This window comes from Lathyrus oleraceus, chromosome 7 (assembly GCF_024323335.1).
Source record: "Lathyrus oleraceus cultivar Zhongwan6 chromosome 7, CAAS_Psat_ZW6_1.0, whole genome shotgun sequence".
Lineage (NCBI taxonomy): Eukaryota > Viridiplantae > Streptophyta > Magnoliopsida > Fabales > Fabaceae > Lathyrus > Lathyrus oleraceus.
The window spans coordinates 104769115-104785071 of NC_066585.1; the positions used below are offsets into that span (position 1 = coordinate 104769115).

At 50.3% G+C, this 15957-nt stretch overlaps 1 protein-coding gene across 1 annotated transcript; it reads left to right on the plus strand.

Moving 5' to 3' along the window:
* Positions 1-230: 230 nt before the first annotated feature.
* On the plus strand, positions 231-5831 carry LOC127102256 (uncharacterized). Its single transcript, XM_051039653.1, has 2 exons — positions 231-4301; positions 5169-5831. The coding sequence occupies exons 1-2, from the start codon at positions 231-233 to the stop codon at positions 5829-5831; spliced, it is 4734 nt and encodes a 1577-aa protein (XP_050895610.1).
* Positions 5832-15957: the final 10126 nt, after the last annotated feature.

Here is a 15957-nt window from a genome sequence, read left to right on the forward strand (position 1 = left end):
GCAGGTATTCTAACTCACACTCTGATAACCTCATTCTGTACCTTTTCTGACTTAAACATTGGAGCACTTTGCAGGTACACCCCCCTTTTCACTTCATTCTCCGGCCCATTCACCAAGACCTTGGAAGGCCCTCCTGATCAGGTGAGATCAGTGGCGCCGTCTGTGGGAACTAGCTATCCCCATCTTCATCAAACGAGGATCAAAAGCTCATTCATTTCTGTCCTTCCAACATGGCCGGAGAACAACATAGCGATCACAGCCGTCCCCTCGTCAACTACAACATGGACGACGGCCCGCCATCCCATGAGGCGGACGTTCGGGACGGTCATCCATCCACCCCGTCTCCAGAGCCCCAAAACAACGGAGATGTCCCTCACGCCCACAATTTAGGGGCAGAGACATTTCATCCCATTCCCGTTCCCGTTGAAGGAGACGCCGTAATGATTGCCATGGTGAATGCCCTCAATCAGGCCGGTTCTATGCTCCACCAGCAGCACGAACGAATCATGGCCCTCGAAGCCGAACGACAAGAGGCCCGGCCCCAGCCGGTGAGTAGGATACAACAACGTCCGGAGCCAACGAAGAAGCGAGGACGTCGCTCTCCCGAACCCCACGCCAGCAGGGCACGCGCCCATCGTGACGGTGGTCGAGCGAGAACATCACCAAGGCGCGGGCACAGCCCCGACAACAACGAACTGTCTCCCTTAAGGAGCGACGAGGAAGATTTGCATTGCCCCCTATCTCGGGCAATAATGGAAGCCCCGCTCCCCAAAGGCATGGAGAAACCGCCAAACCTAGCTGTGTACGACGGGACTACAGATCCCGACGATCACGTCGACAACGTCAACGCGATGCTCGACTACCGCAATGATATAACCGGGCACCTCAAATGCCGACTGTTCTCAACGACCCTCAGGAAAGGGGCCATGGCCTGGTACAAAAGCTTGGCCCCTGAGTCCATTACGTCATGGAGAGTCATGAGGTCCATGTTCACCCGGCACTTTACAGCTTCCCGTCGTCACCCCAAGACTGAGGCGACCCTTGAAGCCATAGTGCAGAAGAAGAATGAAACGCTGCGCTCATACATCGAGCGATTCAACCAGGAAGCTGTCGAGGTAGATACCACCGAGCACATGAAGAAGTATCTCCTCGAGAGAGGTCTCTTACCCGGCAGTGAACTTAGCAGAGCCGTAGGGATCGAGCCTCCCCGCACCTTAAACGAGCTCCTGCATAAAGCCCAGGCCTACATCAGATACGAGGAAAAGCAGGTGGCACACAATGCCCGCAGCGGACGTAACGCTGGGGAGACCGAGCACTCAAAACGCGAGGACACGAGCATTTCCCGTCGCAACGGAGACAGACGAAGAGAAGAAAGACCTCGCGAGCTCCGGGAAGGAAGAGGCCCCGCGGGCAGATATAGCGAGTACACCTTACTGACAGCTCCTCGAGAGCGTATCCTCGCAGAATGTATCAACTCTGAATTTAAGCAGGGCAGGGTCAGGTTCCCAAAACCGTCTGCACCAAAGCCCCACACCGACAAATCAAAGTACTGCCGGTTCCACAGAAGTCACGGACACGTGACCGAAGACTGCGTCCACCTGAAAGATGCGATTGAAATTTTAATCCAAGAAGGGCACCTGAAGCAGTACACGAGGAAGAACGAAGCTCCCAGACACGACGAGCCAGAGAAGAAGAGACCCCGGGAAAACACACCCCCCGACAACTCTCCCTATCAAGTGGCCCTCTGCGTGTCACGACCGGAAGATTTCTTCCCCCCCGAACCATTGCCCGAGGGCAAGATCACTGCACTCAGCCCCTGGGAAGACTTCCCTACCACACTGGTGATATCAGGAGGAGGAACTAACGGGGAATCCGCGGCCCTCTCCGTCAAACGCAAGTTCGACGAACTCCTACTGACTGCCCCCGAGCAGAAAGCGACATTGACAAAATACCGGGGAAAATCCAACCCAATATCCTTCTTCCTGGAGGAACTCCCGGGCGGATCCCCGAACTCGGCCATCCCACTATTGATTAGAGCAAAGATGGCCAGATTCGACGTACGACGCATCCTGGTCGACGAAGGCAGCTCAGTGGATATCATGTACGTCCACCTCTTCAAGACTCTGAAGCTAGACAAGACCAACTTAGCCCCCTACGTCGGATCAGATCTCCAAGGATTCAACGGAGCAACAACCAGACCGTGGGGATATGTTGAGCTCCTCGTCACTTTCGGCGAACAAGAAACGGCCAGGGAAGTCAAAATCCAATTCCTGGTCGTAGACTGTCCGTCTCTCTACAATTGCATCTTTGGACGCCCGACGCTGGCCGAGCTCACTGCGGTCCCATCCACCGTCCACCTGAAGATGAAATACTACACCAAATTGGGACGTGTGGTCACCATCCATGGTGACATCGAAGCAGCCCGGCGATGCTACGACGCCGCAGTAAAAGGACAGGCCGTAGTCAGCACGAAGAGCAACTGCAACAACAAAAAACTCAAGACCGAGGATCCTGCCCGAGGAGTCAACGCCATCGACCTCGACTGTCGCATCGGGCTGGACGAGACCGGAGAGGGGAGGTTCCCCAAGGAACGCTCTCTCGAACACCCGGTCCGACCAATCCCCGACGGGGAGTTCGAACTCATTCCTCTTGGGGACGATCCGGAAAGGACGGTGAAGATAGGTAAGGGACTACCCGAGGAAACAAGAGAAGAGCTAGTAGCATGCCTCAAAGAGAACTCCGACCTCTTCGCGTGGAATGCCGCAGAAATGCCCGGGCTGGACCCCGAGATCGCGTGTCATAAGCTAGCTGTAGACCGGGCAGCCAAGCCCATAGCACAGCGTAGACGCAAGCAATCGCCCGAAAAGGCAGTGGCTGCCGAGCGAGCTGTAAAAGACCTCTTACAGGCAAATTTTATTTCTGAAGCCCAGTACACAACCTGGCTCTCTAATGTAGTCCTCGTTAAGAAAAATAATGGAAAATGGCGTATGTGTGTTGATTATACTGATCTTAATAGGGCTTGCCCGAAAGATGCTTTCCCCCTCCCTAATATAGACTCGCTCGTTGACAACTCTGCAGGTTTTAAACTCTTGTCCTTCATGGACGCATATAGTGGATACAACCAGATCCCTATGTCGCCCGCAGACAAGAAACACACAGCGTTCATGACCCCAACGGGCAATTACTACTACAACGTGATGCCGTTCGGGCTCAAGAACGCTGGCGCTACATACCAACGCATGATGAACAAAGTCTTCAAGGACGAAATAGGGGACATGCTCGAAGTGTACATGGACGACATGATCGTCAAATCACACGAGGAGGTAACCCATGCTCGACACCTTACGAAGGTATTCGAGCAGGCGAGACAGTGTAAAATGAGGTTCAACCCCGAGAAATGCACGTTCGGAGTCCGGGCAGGCAAGTTCCTCGGTTTCTATCTCACCGAAAGAGGGATCGAGGCCAACCCCGACAAATGCCGGGCATTCTCGGAGTTTCCGACCCCAAAAACCAAAAAATCGATCCAGTCACTCAATGGAGTGCTCGCCTCACTCTCCCGTTTCATCGCCAAGTCCGCCCAGCACGCATTGCCATTCTTCAGACTCCTTCGCAAAGAGGCTACCTTTGACTGGACCGATGAATGCGAACAAGCGCTACTCCATCTAAAGAAGGTTCTGTCCCAACCCCCGGTCTTATCACGGCCATCAGAAAAGGAAACCCTATACTTATACCTATCCGTGGCAACCGAGGCCGTCAGCGCCGTTCTAATAAGAGAAACCGACGAAGGACAAAAGCCCATCTATTTTACGAGTAAAGCACTCCAAGGTCCCGAGCTCCGATATCAGCAAATCGAAAAGGTCGCCCTGGCCCTCATCAACACAGCGAGGAGACTACGATATTACTTCCTCGCACACACGATAAAGGTGAGGACCGACCAGCCAATCAAACAGCTGCTCGGGCGCCCGGATATGGCCGGAAGGATGCTCAAGTGGTCATTAGAACTCTCCGAATTCGACATACAATACGAAAGTAGGAAAGCCTTGAAAGCTCAGGCGCTGGCCGACTTCGTCGCGGAGATGACCCACTGCCCGACTCCAGCAGAAAGCGCCCACAAATGGACGATCTTCGTCGATGGCGCCTCTAGCACATCAGGCAGCGGGGCCGGGATCATCCTCGAAAATGAAGAAGGGATCCTGATAGAGGTATCGTTAGCGCTAGCATTCCCAACATCAAACAACCAAGCCGAATACGAAGCCTTCCTCGCAGGCCTGAGGTTAGCCGACGACCTGGGAGCAAAAGAGGTAAAAATATCCACCGACTCCCAGCTCGTGGCCTCACAAGTGCGAGGAGAATACCAAACCAAGAACGACAACCTCCTCGGGTACTTGTCCCTCGTCAAAGAAAAACTTGATAGATTTGAAAAGTGGGAAGTTCAACACATACCCCGCGAGCACAACACACGGGCAGACGTTCTCTCGAAACTAGCCAGCACGAGGAAAAAGGGTGGGAATAAATCAGTAATCCAAGAAATTCTCCCGCGGCCCAGCATCGACAAACTACCGCCTCCACTCGAGGTCAACGCTATTGGAGATGCCCACTGTTGGATGACACCCATCTACAATTACCTCACACGAGACGAACTCCCGGCTGACCCGAAAGAGGCGGCCATTGTCAAACGACGCGCATGCTCGTACGTACTCCTCGAAGGCAAACTCTACCGGAGAGGATTCTCCATCCCACTACTCAAATGCGTCGAGGAAGAGAAAGTCCCCGACATACTTGGAGAGATACATCGGGGAATTAACGCTCAACACCTCGGCGGACGATCGCTCGCACGAAAAGCCCTTCGAGCAGGCTACTACTGGCCGACCATGCAAAACGATTCGAAAGAGCACGTCAAAAGATGTGACAAATGCCAACGACATGCCGACATGCACCTCGCACCCCCGAACGACCTCAGATCGTTGTCTTCCCCATGGCCCTTCGCGTGGTGGGGCATGGACATCCTCGGACCCTTCGTCACCGGATCATATCAGAATAAATACCTCATCGTCGGGGTGGATTACTTCACCAAATGGATCGAGGCGGAGGCACTGGCTAAAATAACCGCGCAGAACATTCTCCGGTTCTTCAAACGCAACATCCTCGCTCGGTTCGGTATACCCCAGGCACTTGTCACAGACAACGGGACACAATTCACGGACGGAGGATTCCAGGACTTCATCGCCAGCCTGGGCACCACACAGCATTTCACGTCTGTCGAGCATCCGCAGACGAACGGGCAAGCAGAGGCGGCCAACAGGGTAATCTTACGTGGCCTCAAACGCAGACTCGGCGAGGCAAAGAGGGCATGGGTCGAGGAGCTACATAGCGTCCTATGGGCCTACCGCACGACACCGCATTCTACCACCGGGGAAACCCCGTTCCGACTAACTTACGGCACCGAGGCAGTCATCCCGGTGGAGATACGGACGCCAACGAGGAGGACAGAGGAGCCCCTAGACGAGGAAATGAACGATGAAACCCTTAGAGCCGAGCTCGACCTAGTCGAGGAGATACGTTCCGAAGCAGCTCTCCGGGAAACAACCCTCAAACAAAAGATAGCACTACGTCATGACGCGAAAGTCATAAAAAGAGAGTTCCAGGTCGGCACCCTGGTCCTCAGAAGAAACCAGAAAAACCCGAGAGAGGGCAAACTGGCGGCCAACTGGGAAGGCCCTTACCGCGTCCGCGACAAAACGAGCAACGGGGCCTATTACCTAGAAAACCTACAAGGAGAACAACTCGCTCGACCATGGAACGCAGAAAAACTTAGACAATATTACAGCTAAGTACGCCACGGGGAGACGTGGCAGGTACGGCCACGCTCTTCGTCCCCAAAACCCCAGGGAGGAACCACGAGACCCGGGAACGATCCGGGGTCACACAACAAACACAACCCTCCCCGACGGTTGGGATCTTGACCAAGACCCAACGTCGAAGTACCAAGACTGGCAGGGCACCCAGCTCGCGATGGGAGGACCCAAGCCTCGGGACCAGGGTTCGAACAACGGACCCGGGCTTCGATACCCACGGGCACAAAGCCCGACACTTCGTCGGTTCCCTAAACCGAGGAGATTAACAAAGTCGAGCAGAGTACGAATTCATGCAAACAAATATCAAACACAAACGAGCACAATGAACGGTAACAAAAATATTCATACATTAGAAACGACAAAGGCGGCCGAAGCCAAGTACGCCCGAAGGCCATATTACAACGCCCGAAGGCCAAAATACATGAGGCACGCAGGCCATGATAAGAAAAACATATAAACTAAGACTCCGCTCGGAGCTCCTCTTCATCCTCTTCTTCTTCTTCTCCCCCCAGCTCCTCCTCCACTTCAAACGGGCAGATGATCTCACCATCCCGGACGCAGCAGTTATAGGCCGACCCTTCCGTCACCAACTCAGGGTTCAGAAGCCCGAGCTGCTCGACAGCATTGTCGAAACCCTCTTTGAAGCAGGCCACAAGATCTTGGTTGAGAGTCCGGATATGCCCTAGCAGCTCACCGCGCGAGCCAAAGGCGCGTTCCTCCTCGGTCTCATCTGCCAGAGGACGGACCTTTCCCTCGAGAGACTCAACCTGAGCCCGTAGGTAGGCGTTGTCCTCGGTCAGCTTCTGATGGTCGACCACCTGCTCTTCCAGGCTCGCCTTAGCAGCCTTCAACTGGTCCCTCTCTCTTTCCACCTCCTCCAGCTTCTGGCGCAGCCCTTCCTGCAGCTGATGCTCTTCTTTGTAGTCCGACAGATCTTGAGATAGTCTTTCCTTCTCTGTCCGAACCTGCAAAAGGGCTTCCTCCAGCGAGGCGGTGGAGACCGCAGTGTCGGTCAGAACCATGGCCGTCTCCATCACCCGGATGACGGCAGCAATATCCCTGGCCAGATCTTTCCTCCGGGCAGCAACATCCTGGTCCAGAATAGCCTTGGCCTCAGGCGCAGGCACAGCAATCGACTCCTCGGCCTTGAAGAACGACCGTTCCACATAGCAGGGAGGCAGAAGATAGCTGCCCGGTCCATGCGAACCTCCTGGAGACGACCTGGTAAGGGCCCCAGCCGGACGCTTCCGTTTATGGAGGGGAGAAGCCGCTGGCGACGGACTGCTGTCAGGAATGGTGATCGGGTTAAGCCGAGGAGGAGAGGAAGGAATCACGCTCGCCGCCTGCGAGGGACCGACCCCGGCATCGCCAGCAATCTCCGAGACACGGGCCGCAGTTTTCTTCTTCTTCTTGGGCACCCGGTCAGGAGCGCCGACCTGATTCGCCAGCTTCAGCACCCGATCACGAGCATTGGGCATGGCACCTGCAAATAAATTACACACAAACGTTAGCGACCGAAGTCATAAACAGAAATAAAAAGCTAAACAAAGTCTGCCTACTCAATAACGCCAGAGCTTCCTCCTCGGTATCACACTCGAGCAGAGCCTTCGTATTGATATAACGCGTCTCGGTGATTAGCTCCCCGGCCTCATCCAGGTAGGGCACGCCCTGTCGATTCGCCCAGAACGCCAAGCTGAAGCTCTGCACGTAATCGACCAGCTTCTTGTACGCGAGCCTATCCTCCTCGCCGAGCATCGCGTACTTGACCCGGTAATGCGCTGTGGAGAGATCGAAATGATCACGCTGCCACCTCAGCGGTATCTTCGACATCAGCGTCTCCTCCCCGTTGGGTTCCCGTTGATAGTAGTAGAGAGAGTGAAGGGCAGCCCGGGTAATCGGCATCACCACGTACCACCGGCTTTTGAAATGGCGAACAGAATCCTCGTACGTCTTGAACAGACGCACGGGCTGCTTGAAAGAAACCCAACTGTGGCGGCCACGGGAACCGGACCTCTGGAGATGGAACACGTGGAAGAAGAGAGCCCGGGTGCAACCAATGCCGAGGAACTGGCAAACTAACTCGAATGCCCGCATAAATGCGAGGGCATTAGGATGTAGTTGGGACGGCGCCAGCCGGAGCCACTTGAAGACCGACATCTGGAAGGAGCTGAAGGGCAGTCTCATCCCCGCCTCACGAAAAGCAAATTCGTACATGGTGAACTGCTTCCCCGGGAAATGATGACAAATGCGGTCTTCTTCCTTGGGGGCGCAGCAATACCAGTTCGGTGGATCCTCCCGGTTTATGGCCTCGACCATAGCGTGAGCAGTGATGGCTTCGTCACAGAAGTCTGATTCCTCCTCCAAGGGCTCGTCCGCAACCCAGGAGAAGTCGACCTGCCCGGAAGAGGAGGCGTGTTCGGTACCATCTCGGACACTCCCATCCCCGACAGGAAGACGAGCGATTGTCGCGTCGTCGGTGGAGGACCCAGAATCTTCCTTCCTCGGTCGTAAGCGCCCGGTAACACCTGAAACGCAGACAGAAAGAGTGAATTCGACGTCGTATCAAATCCACCCTTCCACCGCAGGTCAAGTGAAAGGGCGTAGCGGCGACGGACACTAACCGTGCTCAACTCGGTGGCCCGCGCATTCTATGGAGACCGGGCATAAACTTCATACAACCTATGCAAGTGTTGCCCGGCATATGAAGTTTATGCCCGGTACAGTAGGATCCCAACCCTATTTTCTACCATCTAATATACACCTACAGTCCACTACACTGTCCCTAAGTTAAACCTAACCACATTTCTACGAAAATAGCATGCGTTTGACAGAAAACAACAAGGAAAAAGAATGGGTCACAGTGGAAAACCGTACCTGACATAGTTAAGTTGAAAAGGTACGGTGGTGTCCGAGCAGAAAACGGTGGTTCAGATAGGAGGACGGGCGGAGACGGCGGTCCAGACGGTTGAGAGAGCAAACGAGAGAGAATGTGGAGAACTCCGGTGAACGCGTGAGCAAAAAGAAAAAGTGGAAATGAAGTTACTCAACCCCTTTTTATAGGGCTTGGCACGTAGACCAACACGCTAGGTCATCATTACCTAGCCTGCCTACGCCGTCTTTGCGCGCGAAACGAAGCGACCCCACTAATTCTGAGACACGTCTGTCAAAGATGAGAAGCTGAAGCGACCCGAGCACCTATCCATCTCCTCGACTCACCAAGACGCCACCTCCCCGCGTCATACCCACGTTTACTACAAGGAAGGCGCAGATCAACCGACCACCTCCATCCCCGACATTCCCGAAGAAAGGGTCGGTCATGAATAGGTCTGGCACGACCTCGCCTGTCTAACGGTCAAGCTTCCCCATCGTCGCGGGGAACCCTTAGTCGAAACATAAGTCATCCCTCTGGCTCAGAGACTCGACTTGGGGGGCTCCTGTTCCGGACTGGGCCATGACCCTAGGCACGGCACGGCCCAATACTCGCCAAGCCCACGTCCAAACGGCCATGTCCACACGACCACGAGGACGCGTCAGGTGGACGACAGTCCGCCCGACGAACGTCTCCCTGGGCCCTTAAACACGTGTCGGACAGTGAGCGGGTCCTCCTCGTACGATCTCCATCCACTCACCGTCAACCCACGTTGCGGGCACCTCAGTTGTGTCGGGCAGGGCCTTAACGGCATCCCACTCACCACGTCACCCAACTCCCCTATATTGTCGCCTTAGGGATAGGGGCAGTTGGACCAGGGGGCAGACTTTGGTCTAGGTCTTAACGCTTCTTACGCGTCCCCTGGCAGCTCCTCCTTGGGCCTAGCTAATCCAGCCCATTAGGAGCCTTGGCCCAGCGCTGGGGGCTCACTATAAATACCCCTTTCATGGCAAAGGGGCAGGTATTCTAACTCACACTCTGATAACCTCATTCTGTACCTTTTCTGACTTAAACATTGGAGCACTTTGCAGGTACACCCCCCTTTTCACTTCATTCTCCGGCCCATTCACCAAGACCTTGGAAGGCCCTCCTGATCAGGTGAGATCAAAGCTGAATAAAAAAAAACAATCGAACATACAGTATGAAAGTAAACAAGGTAGGAAAAAAACTTACCAATACGGCTTGCCGAGTGTCTCAAACCGACGCCATACTGCTTTCGCTCGTCGTTACGGTGATGCTTGCTGTCATACGGTGAACTGACTTTATTGGATTTTTAATCGCAATGTCGCGGTTAGCAAGAGTCGCCACCGACTTTTCTTTTATCCCATAAGGAAAGGTGGAAAAGAACAGGAAAGACCTTAATTTTAAATTCTTAGGTTCGGGAGGTACTTTATACGAAGGGAAGGTGTTAGGCACCCTTCGTATCCATGGTTATCCATGGGCTCTTAATTGCTCAATCATTTATGTTTTCTAGGTTTGAAAAAGTGGTTGAGAAATGTATGAAAGATGTTTTGAAAATGAGAATTTAACTTTGTAATGATTCTTGCATGAATGTATACAAAGTGGTTATCCCTCTTAATTTTGAAAATGGTTTAGAAAAATATAACTTGGCAATGATCCTAGTACGGATGTATGCTAAGTGGTGATTTTCTAAAAAGGATGTTTGAAAGGTGTAAGGTGGGAAAAGTATTTTTTATTATGAATGAGCAATTAAGGTTGCACCTGTCCGAGGTCTTTCCGGGCATTTCCCATCCTTATGAGGGTAAAACTGTCCTTACTATTGAGAAGTAAGTAGTTTTATCCTTGGGATGTTGAAGGGTCATCGTAGGGTCATCGATCGGTCATTGAAGGCAACAGTTGTGAGGAGACCTTAGCATTCGAAGGGACTATCATCATTTAACCGTAGGCTACGCCGAAGGGACATCGAGGGACAAAGTCGTATTTTCGAAGGCAACATCCGAGGGACTATAATTTATTTTATGATGATTTAACCGAAGGGTCTTTGCTAAGGGTATCCCCACATTTGCGGGACATGACCGTTATACCGTAGTACCGTAAGGCAGCAAAAAGAGGTCCAAGATCACTTATTTAAAGGTCATGTTTTAAAGTTAAGTAGGTAATGAGGATGAGCCTCCACATTAAAATCAATACATTAAAATTACATTAAAATTAATTATTAAAATTAACACATTAAAATTAATTATTAAAATTAACATATTAAAATTAATTAGGCAATTTAGGGTGAGCCTTCACAATGGTATCCCACAAATAAAGTGGAAGACCTAACGGCAATCTTTTCCTGGGACATATGAACCTTTGCAAAATTCAGCAAACGGGTTAGAATACCAAATCGGGGTGTAATCGAAGATTACACCAAAGCAGTGATAGTATCAGGTAAGCAAAGCATAGTTATAGTAAAACAGGTCAGGTGGGCAAGGATCAAAACAGAGCGAAGAAACAGCGGCATCCATTATAACAATTCAAAGTATCCAGGCATACTTAAGTCCACATGCAAACCTCAAATATATTTATGAGTTAAATTATGATGTCACACGCAAGTTAAGAACATAAAGCGATATCGCATGCAAATTGAGAAAATGAAGCTGTAATAATAATGCAAACCTGTTTGCAATCGAATTGCACCCTTGAGTTGGCGAGCCGGATTGAATTGGACGGAGGTAGCTTTGCGGCCGCCGGCTTTTCCTTCAGGGTTTCCTTTAGGGTTACCCGGGGTAAGTTAAACAGTAGTCTTGTAAAACACAATGCCTAAGCTGTTGGAAAAGTAAATGTGCAAAAGCGAAAACGGCCACGGAAAAAGGAATGTGAAAAAGCCCCCCCTTTTAGGTTTTCAAGGTGGCTATTTATATTAGTGTCATTAGGTCATGCATGCTGCCAAAAAGTCTTCAACGTGCGCATGGATATAGTGGATGCAGGGCCCAACATTCCTCAACGGATCTTCAAGTCTCCGAAGCGTTACCTGCGCCTACAAAGTAGGGGAATGGTGTGACGTTCGTCACACCATGTGTGACGCCCGTCACAGGGGTGTGTTGCGTGACGCTCGTCACGCCTTCTGTGACGCCCGTCACAAGGCTGTGTTGCGTGACGCTCGTCACGCCCTCTGTGACGTCCGTCACAGGCACAACATTTGTGTCTTGCGCTTTGGGCTGGGCTTTGCTGTTCGGTTCGTTTTCTTTTCTTTTTGCACCCCTTTTCCTCCGCTTCCAAATAAACCACTTTCATATTATCACTGGGTGAGCGCGTAGGCCAGTTTGGGTCATACGCGAGCTGGGCCTTTGTTCCTTTAAGTGTCATAAAATGAGTCGGAGTGCCCTGAAATGTCTTGAAATATTAATGGGCAAATTTTGGGGTATGACAGCTGCCCCTGTTCAATATTCTTGAACCGAGAGAGTAGAATGGTATGTGCCGTTCGTGGTCTGGAGGTGAAAGATTATTGAACACTAGAATGCCCCGAAAATTTGCGCTTGCCAATTGGTCTTGGTGGAGATGGGCTTAAAGATGCCATCCAGGAAATTTGATGAGGGGAGCTTCAGACTGTGTCGTACGTTAGACGATATCTGAAGACATGGGTGTCATACCGGGTCACACACTAGACCGTATAGTGAATCATCCATCCTGCTGTTGACTTTGCTGGGGAGTCAGAGTATGCTATATATTGTTGGGGGATAAGGGATCAGAATGGGTCATACACTGGACCGTATCTGAATACCAGAGTGAGCTGTTCGTTAGGCAGGTGACTTTGATGGGGATGAAAGATCAGAACGGATCGTACGCCAGATCGGTTCTGAGTTGCAGAATGAGCCGTTCGTTAGGTTGAATCTGCTTGAAGAGGGAGTAGTCGTATACCAGACTACCATTCAGGAATGTACCTGTCCGAAGGTAGCACCTGAGCAAGGGAGTAGCCGTATACCAGACTACCATTCAGGAATGTACCTGTCCGAAGGTAGCACCTGAGCAAGGGAGTAGCCGTATACCAGACTACCATTCAGGAATGTACCTGTCCGAAGGTAGCACCTGAGCAAGGGAGTAGCCGTATACCAGACTACCATTCAGGAATGTACCTGTCCGAAGGTAGCACCTGAGCAAGGGAGTAGCCGTATACCAGACTACCATTCAGGAATGTACCTGTCCGAAGGTAGCACCTGAGCAAGGGAGTAGCCGTATACCAGACTACCATTCAGGAATGTACCTGTCCGAAGGTAGCACCTGAGCAAGGGAGTAGCCGTATACCAGACTACCATTCAGGAATGTACCTGTCCGAAGGTAGCACCTGAGAAAGGGAATAGTCGTATACTAGACTATCATTCAGGAATGTACCTGTCCGAAGGTAGCACCTGAGAAAGGGAATAGTCGTATACTAGACCATCATTCAGGAATGTACCTGTCCGAAGGTAGCACCTGAGGAAATGAAGGTCTAACTTGGTCGTACATTAGACTGTATCTGAGGAGAATGAGGACTTAACGGTCTAACTTGGTCGTACATTAGACTGTCACTGAGCAGAATCTGGTCTAACTTGGTCGTACATTAGACTGTATTTGAGTGGTTGAAGGTCAGAATGGATCGTACGCTAGATCGTATCTGAGTTGTTGAAGGTCAGAATGGATCGTACGCTAGATCGTATCTGAGTTGTTGAAGGCCAGAATGGATCGTACGCTAGATCGTATCTGAGTTGAAGGAGTCATGTGTTGAGATGAATCAGGATGGACCGTATGCTAGGCAGTACCTGAGAAGTGAAGGTCCAACTGGGTCGTACATTAGACCGTGTTGGGAGTAGTTGAAGATCCAAATGGGTCTTATGATAGACTGTATTGGAGTTGCAGGATGAGCCGTCCATTAGGCTGAATCGGATGATAAAAGGGGGTAGTCGTACACTAGACTACACTTCAGAAATGTACCGTACACTAGGTAGCATCTGAGGAGACGAAGGTCAAATTGGGTCGTACATTAGACCGTATCTGAGCAGACTGAGCCGTCCATTAGGCTGAATCTGATGATAAAAAGGGGGTAGTCGTACACTAGACTACACTTCAGAAATGTACCGTACACTAGGTAGCATCTGAGGAGACGAAGGTCAAATTGGGTCGTACATTAGACCGTATCTGAGCAGACTGAGCCGTCCATTAGGCTGAATCTGATGATAAAAAGGGGGTAGTCGTACACTAGACTACACTTCAGAAATGTACCGTACACTAGGTAGCATCTGAGGAGACGAAGGTCTAATTGGGTCGCACATTAGACCGTCTTGAAATAGTTGAAGGAATCATATGTTGGGCTGAATCAGAATGAACCGTATGTTAGGCTGTATCTGATGATATCTGTATATGTTGTACTTGCAATAAATGTCTGGGATGAGCTCATAAATGCCATCGTTAGGAGGATGTCAGAATGAATGTTGACATGGAGTATCTGAAAGATGTAGTTGACTTCTGAATGTAATTGATAAAGCTGTCCGTCTGAATGGACCTTTGTTTTGACTGTGTCAGGAGGATAATTGACCTGAAAAATAAAGTTAGCTTCATGTTATGTCATGATGCATGAGATGCAAATGTTGTATGCATGCGTGTGCTGTGAAATGATGTAATGAGTGAATTATGCGTCTGGAATAAATGCGAGCTATGTTATGAAATGATGTAATGTATATGATGCGGAATGAAAATTATATGTAGGTATGTGATGTGAAATGATGTAATGAGTGCACTATGCGTCTGAAATGTTCTTCCAGGGGACTCTACTGGGGGAATAAATCTCAGTCTTCTGGTCGGAGATATTTGTATTGATGACCCTTTCTTAGCTGAGAGTATTTGACCTTTATCTGATGGCAGAGATATTCAACAGAGCCTAGCTGGGGGTAGAAGAGATGACCAGTCTAGTGATGCCAATTTCTTCCGGGGAATAACTGGCGTTGCCGGGGAATCGACTTGGCAACAGATTCATTGGAAAGCCTGGTTAGACCTTCTCCTCGATCCTGAAGTCCTTTAGTAATTGTCATTGTTATTTTATGCATGTATTTTGATAAACATTGATCATATTCAAATGCATATATCCATTCAAGTTAAATCAATGGACGTTTACGCAAACAAAACAGAGAAAGTAAAACGAAAGCATCTTTTTGGAAATGAAATTGTATTGATTTTGAAAGAGAGCCTATAAATAGGCAATTTGAGTACAAGGAGACAAAAATCCTAGTAAGAGGAAATTGTCAGGCAAACAAAGAGAAAGCTATGCAGAAAAAGTCCTATCGATTCTAATTCCACCACTGTCATTATGTCTTCAAGTATCTCATCTCCTGCTGTCGGATAGAAGTGATTGGCTTGTTCGGTCCCTTGAAACTTGGGTGAAGCTGACAGAGAACGGGACATAGTCATACGCTTTAATCCCTAATTTTTGCCTGGACCGCCTTTTCAGGTTTTCAGTCCACCAGGATACCCTTTTTTGCCCAAGCCGCCTTTTCAGGTTTTCGACTTGCCGGGTGTACATTTGTATATGTTTATCCCTAATTTTTGCCCGAACCCTTTTGGTTCGCCGGGATGCCCTAACTTTTGCCTAGGTACGTCGACCTAGCGGGTCTCTTTTATGCGTAGTATTTTTTAACTATGTCAGCGTTCACAGGATGCGGGAACTCTTCGCCGTCCATTGTAGCAAGCATCATGGCTCCACCAGAGAATACCTTCTTAACTACAAATGGCCCTTCGTATGTGGTAGTTCATTTGCCCCTGGGATCACCTTGTAGTAGAATGATACGCTTGATAACTAAGTCGCCGATTTGGTACACTCGTCTCTTGACCTTTTTGTTGAATGCCTGGGTCATGCGCTTCTGATATATCTGCCCATGACAAACAGCCGCAAGTCTCTTTTCATCAATCAAATTTATCTGATCGAGTCGAGTTTGAATCCATTCATCCTCACCTAAGCCTGCATCTTTCACAATTCTTAGAGAGGGGATCTGAACTTCCACTGGTAAAACGGCTTCCATTCCATAGACTAAAGAGAAAGGGGTTGCCCCTGTCGAAGTGCGGTAATCATGAAGAGCAAAAGGTAACATCTCATGCCAGTCTTTGTATGTTACTGTTACATTCTTGATATTGTTAGCAGCCTCCACGACGCCGTTCGTCTTTGGCCGGTACGGAGAAGAGTTATGGTGTTTTATTTTGAAC

Coding starts and splice junctions, on each gene's coding strand:
- LOC127102256 (XM_051039653.1), top strand. CDS start 231: ATGGCCGGAGAACAACATAGCGATCACAGCCGTCCCCTCGTCAACTAC. Junction 4,302..5,168: donor ACGACCTGGGAGCAAAAGAG/GTAAAAATATCC, acceptor GGTATACCCCAG/GCACTTGTCACAGACAACGG.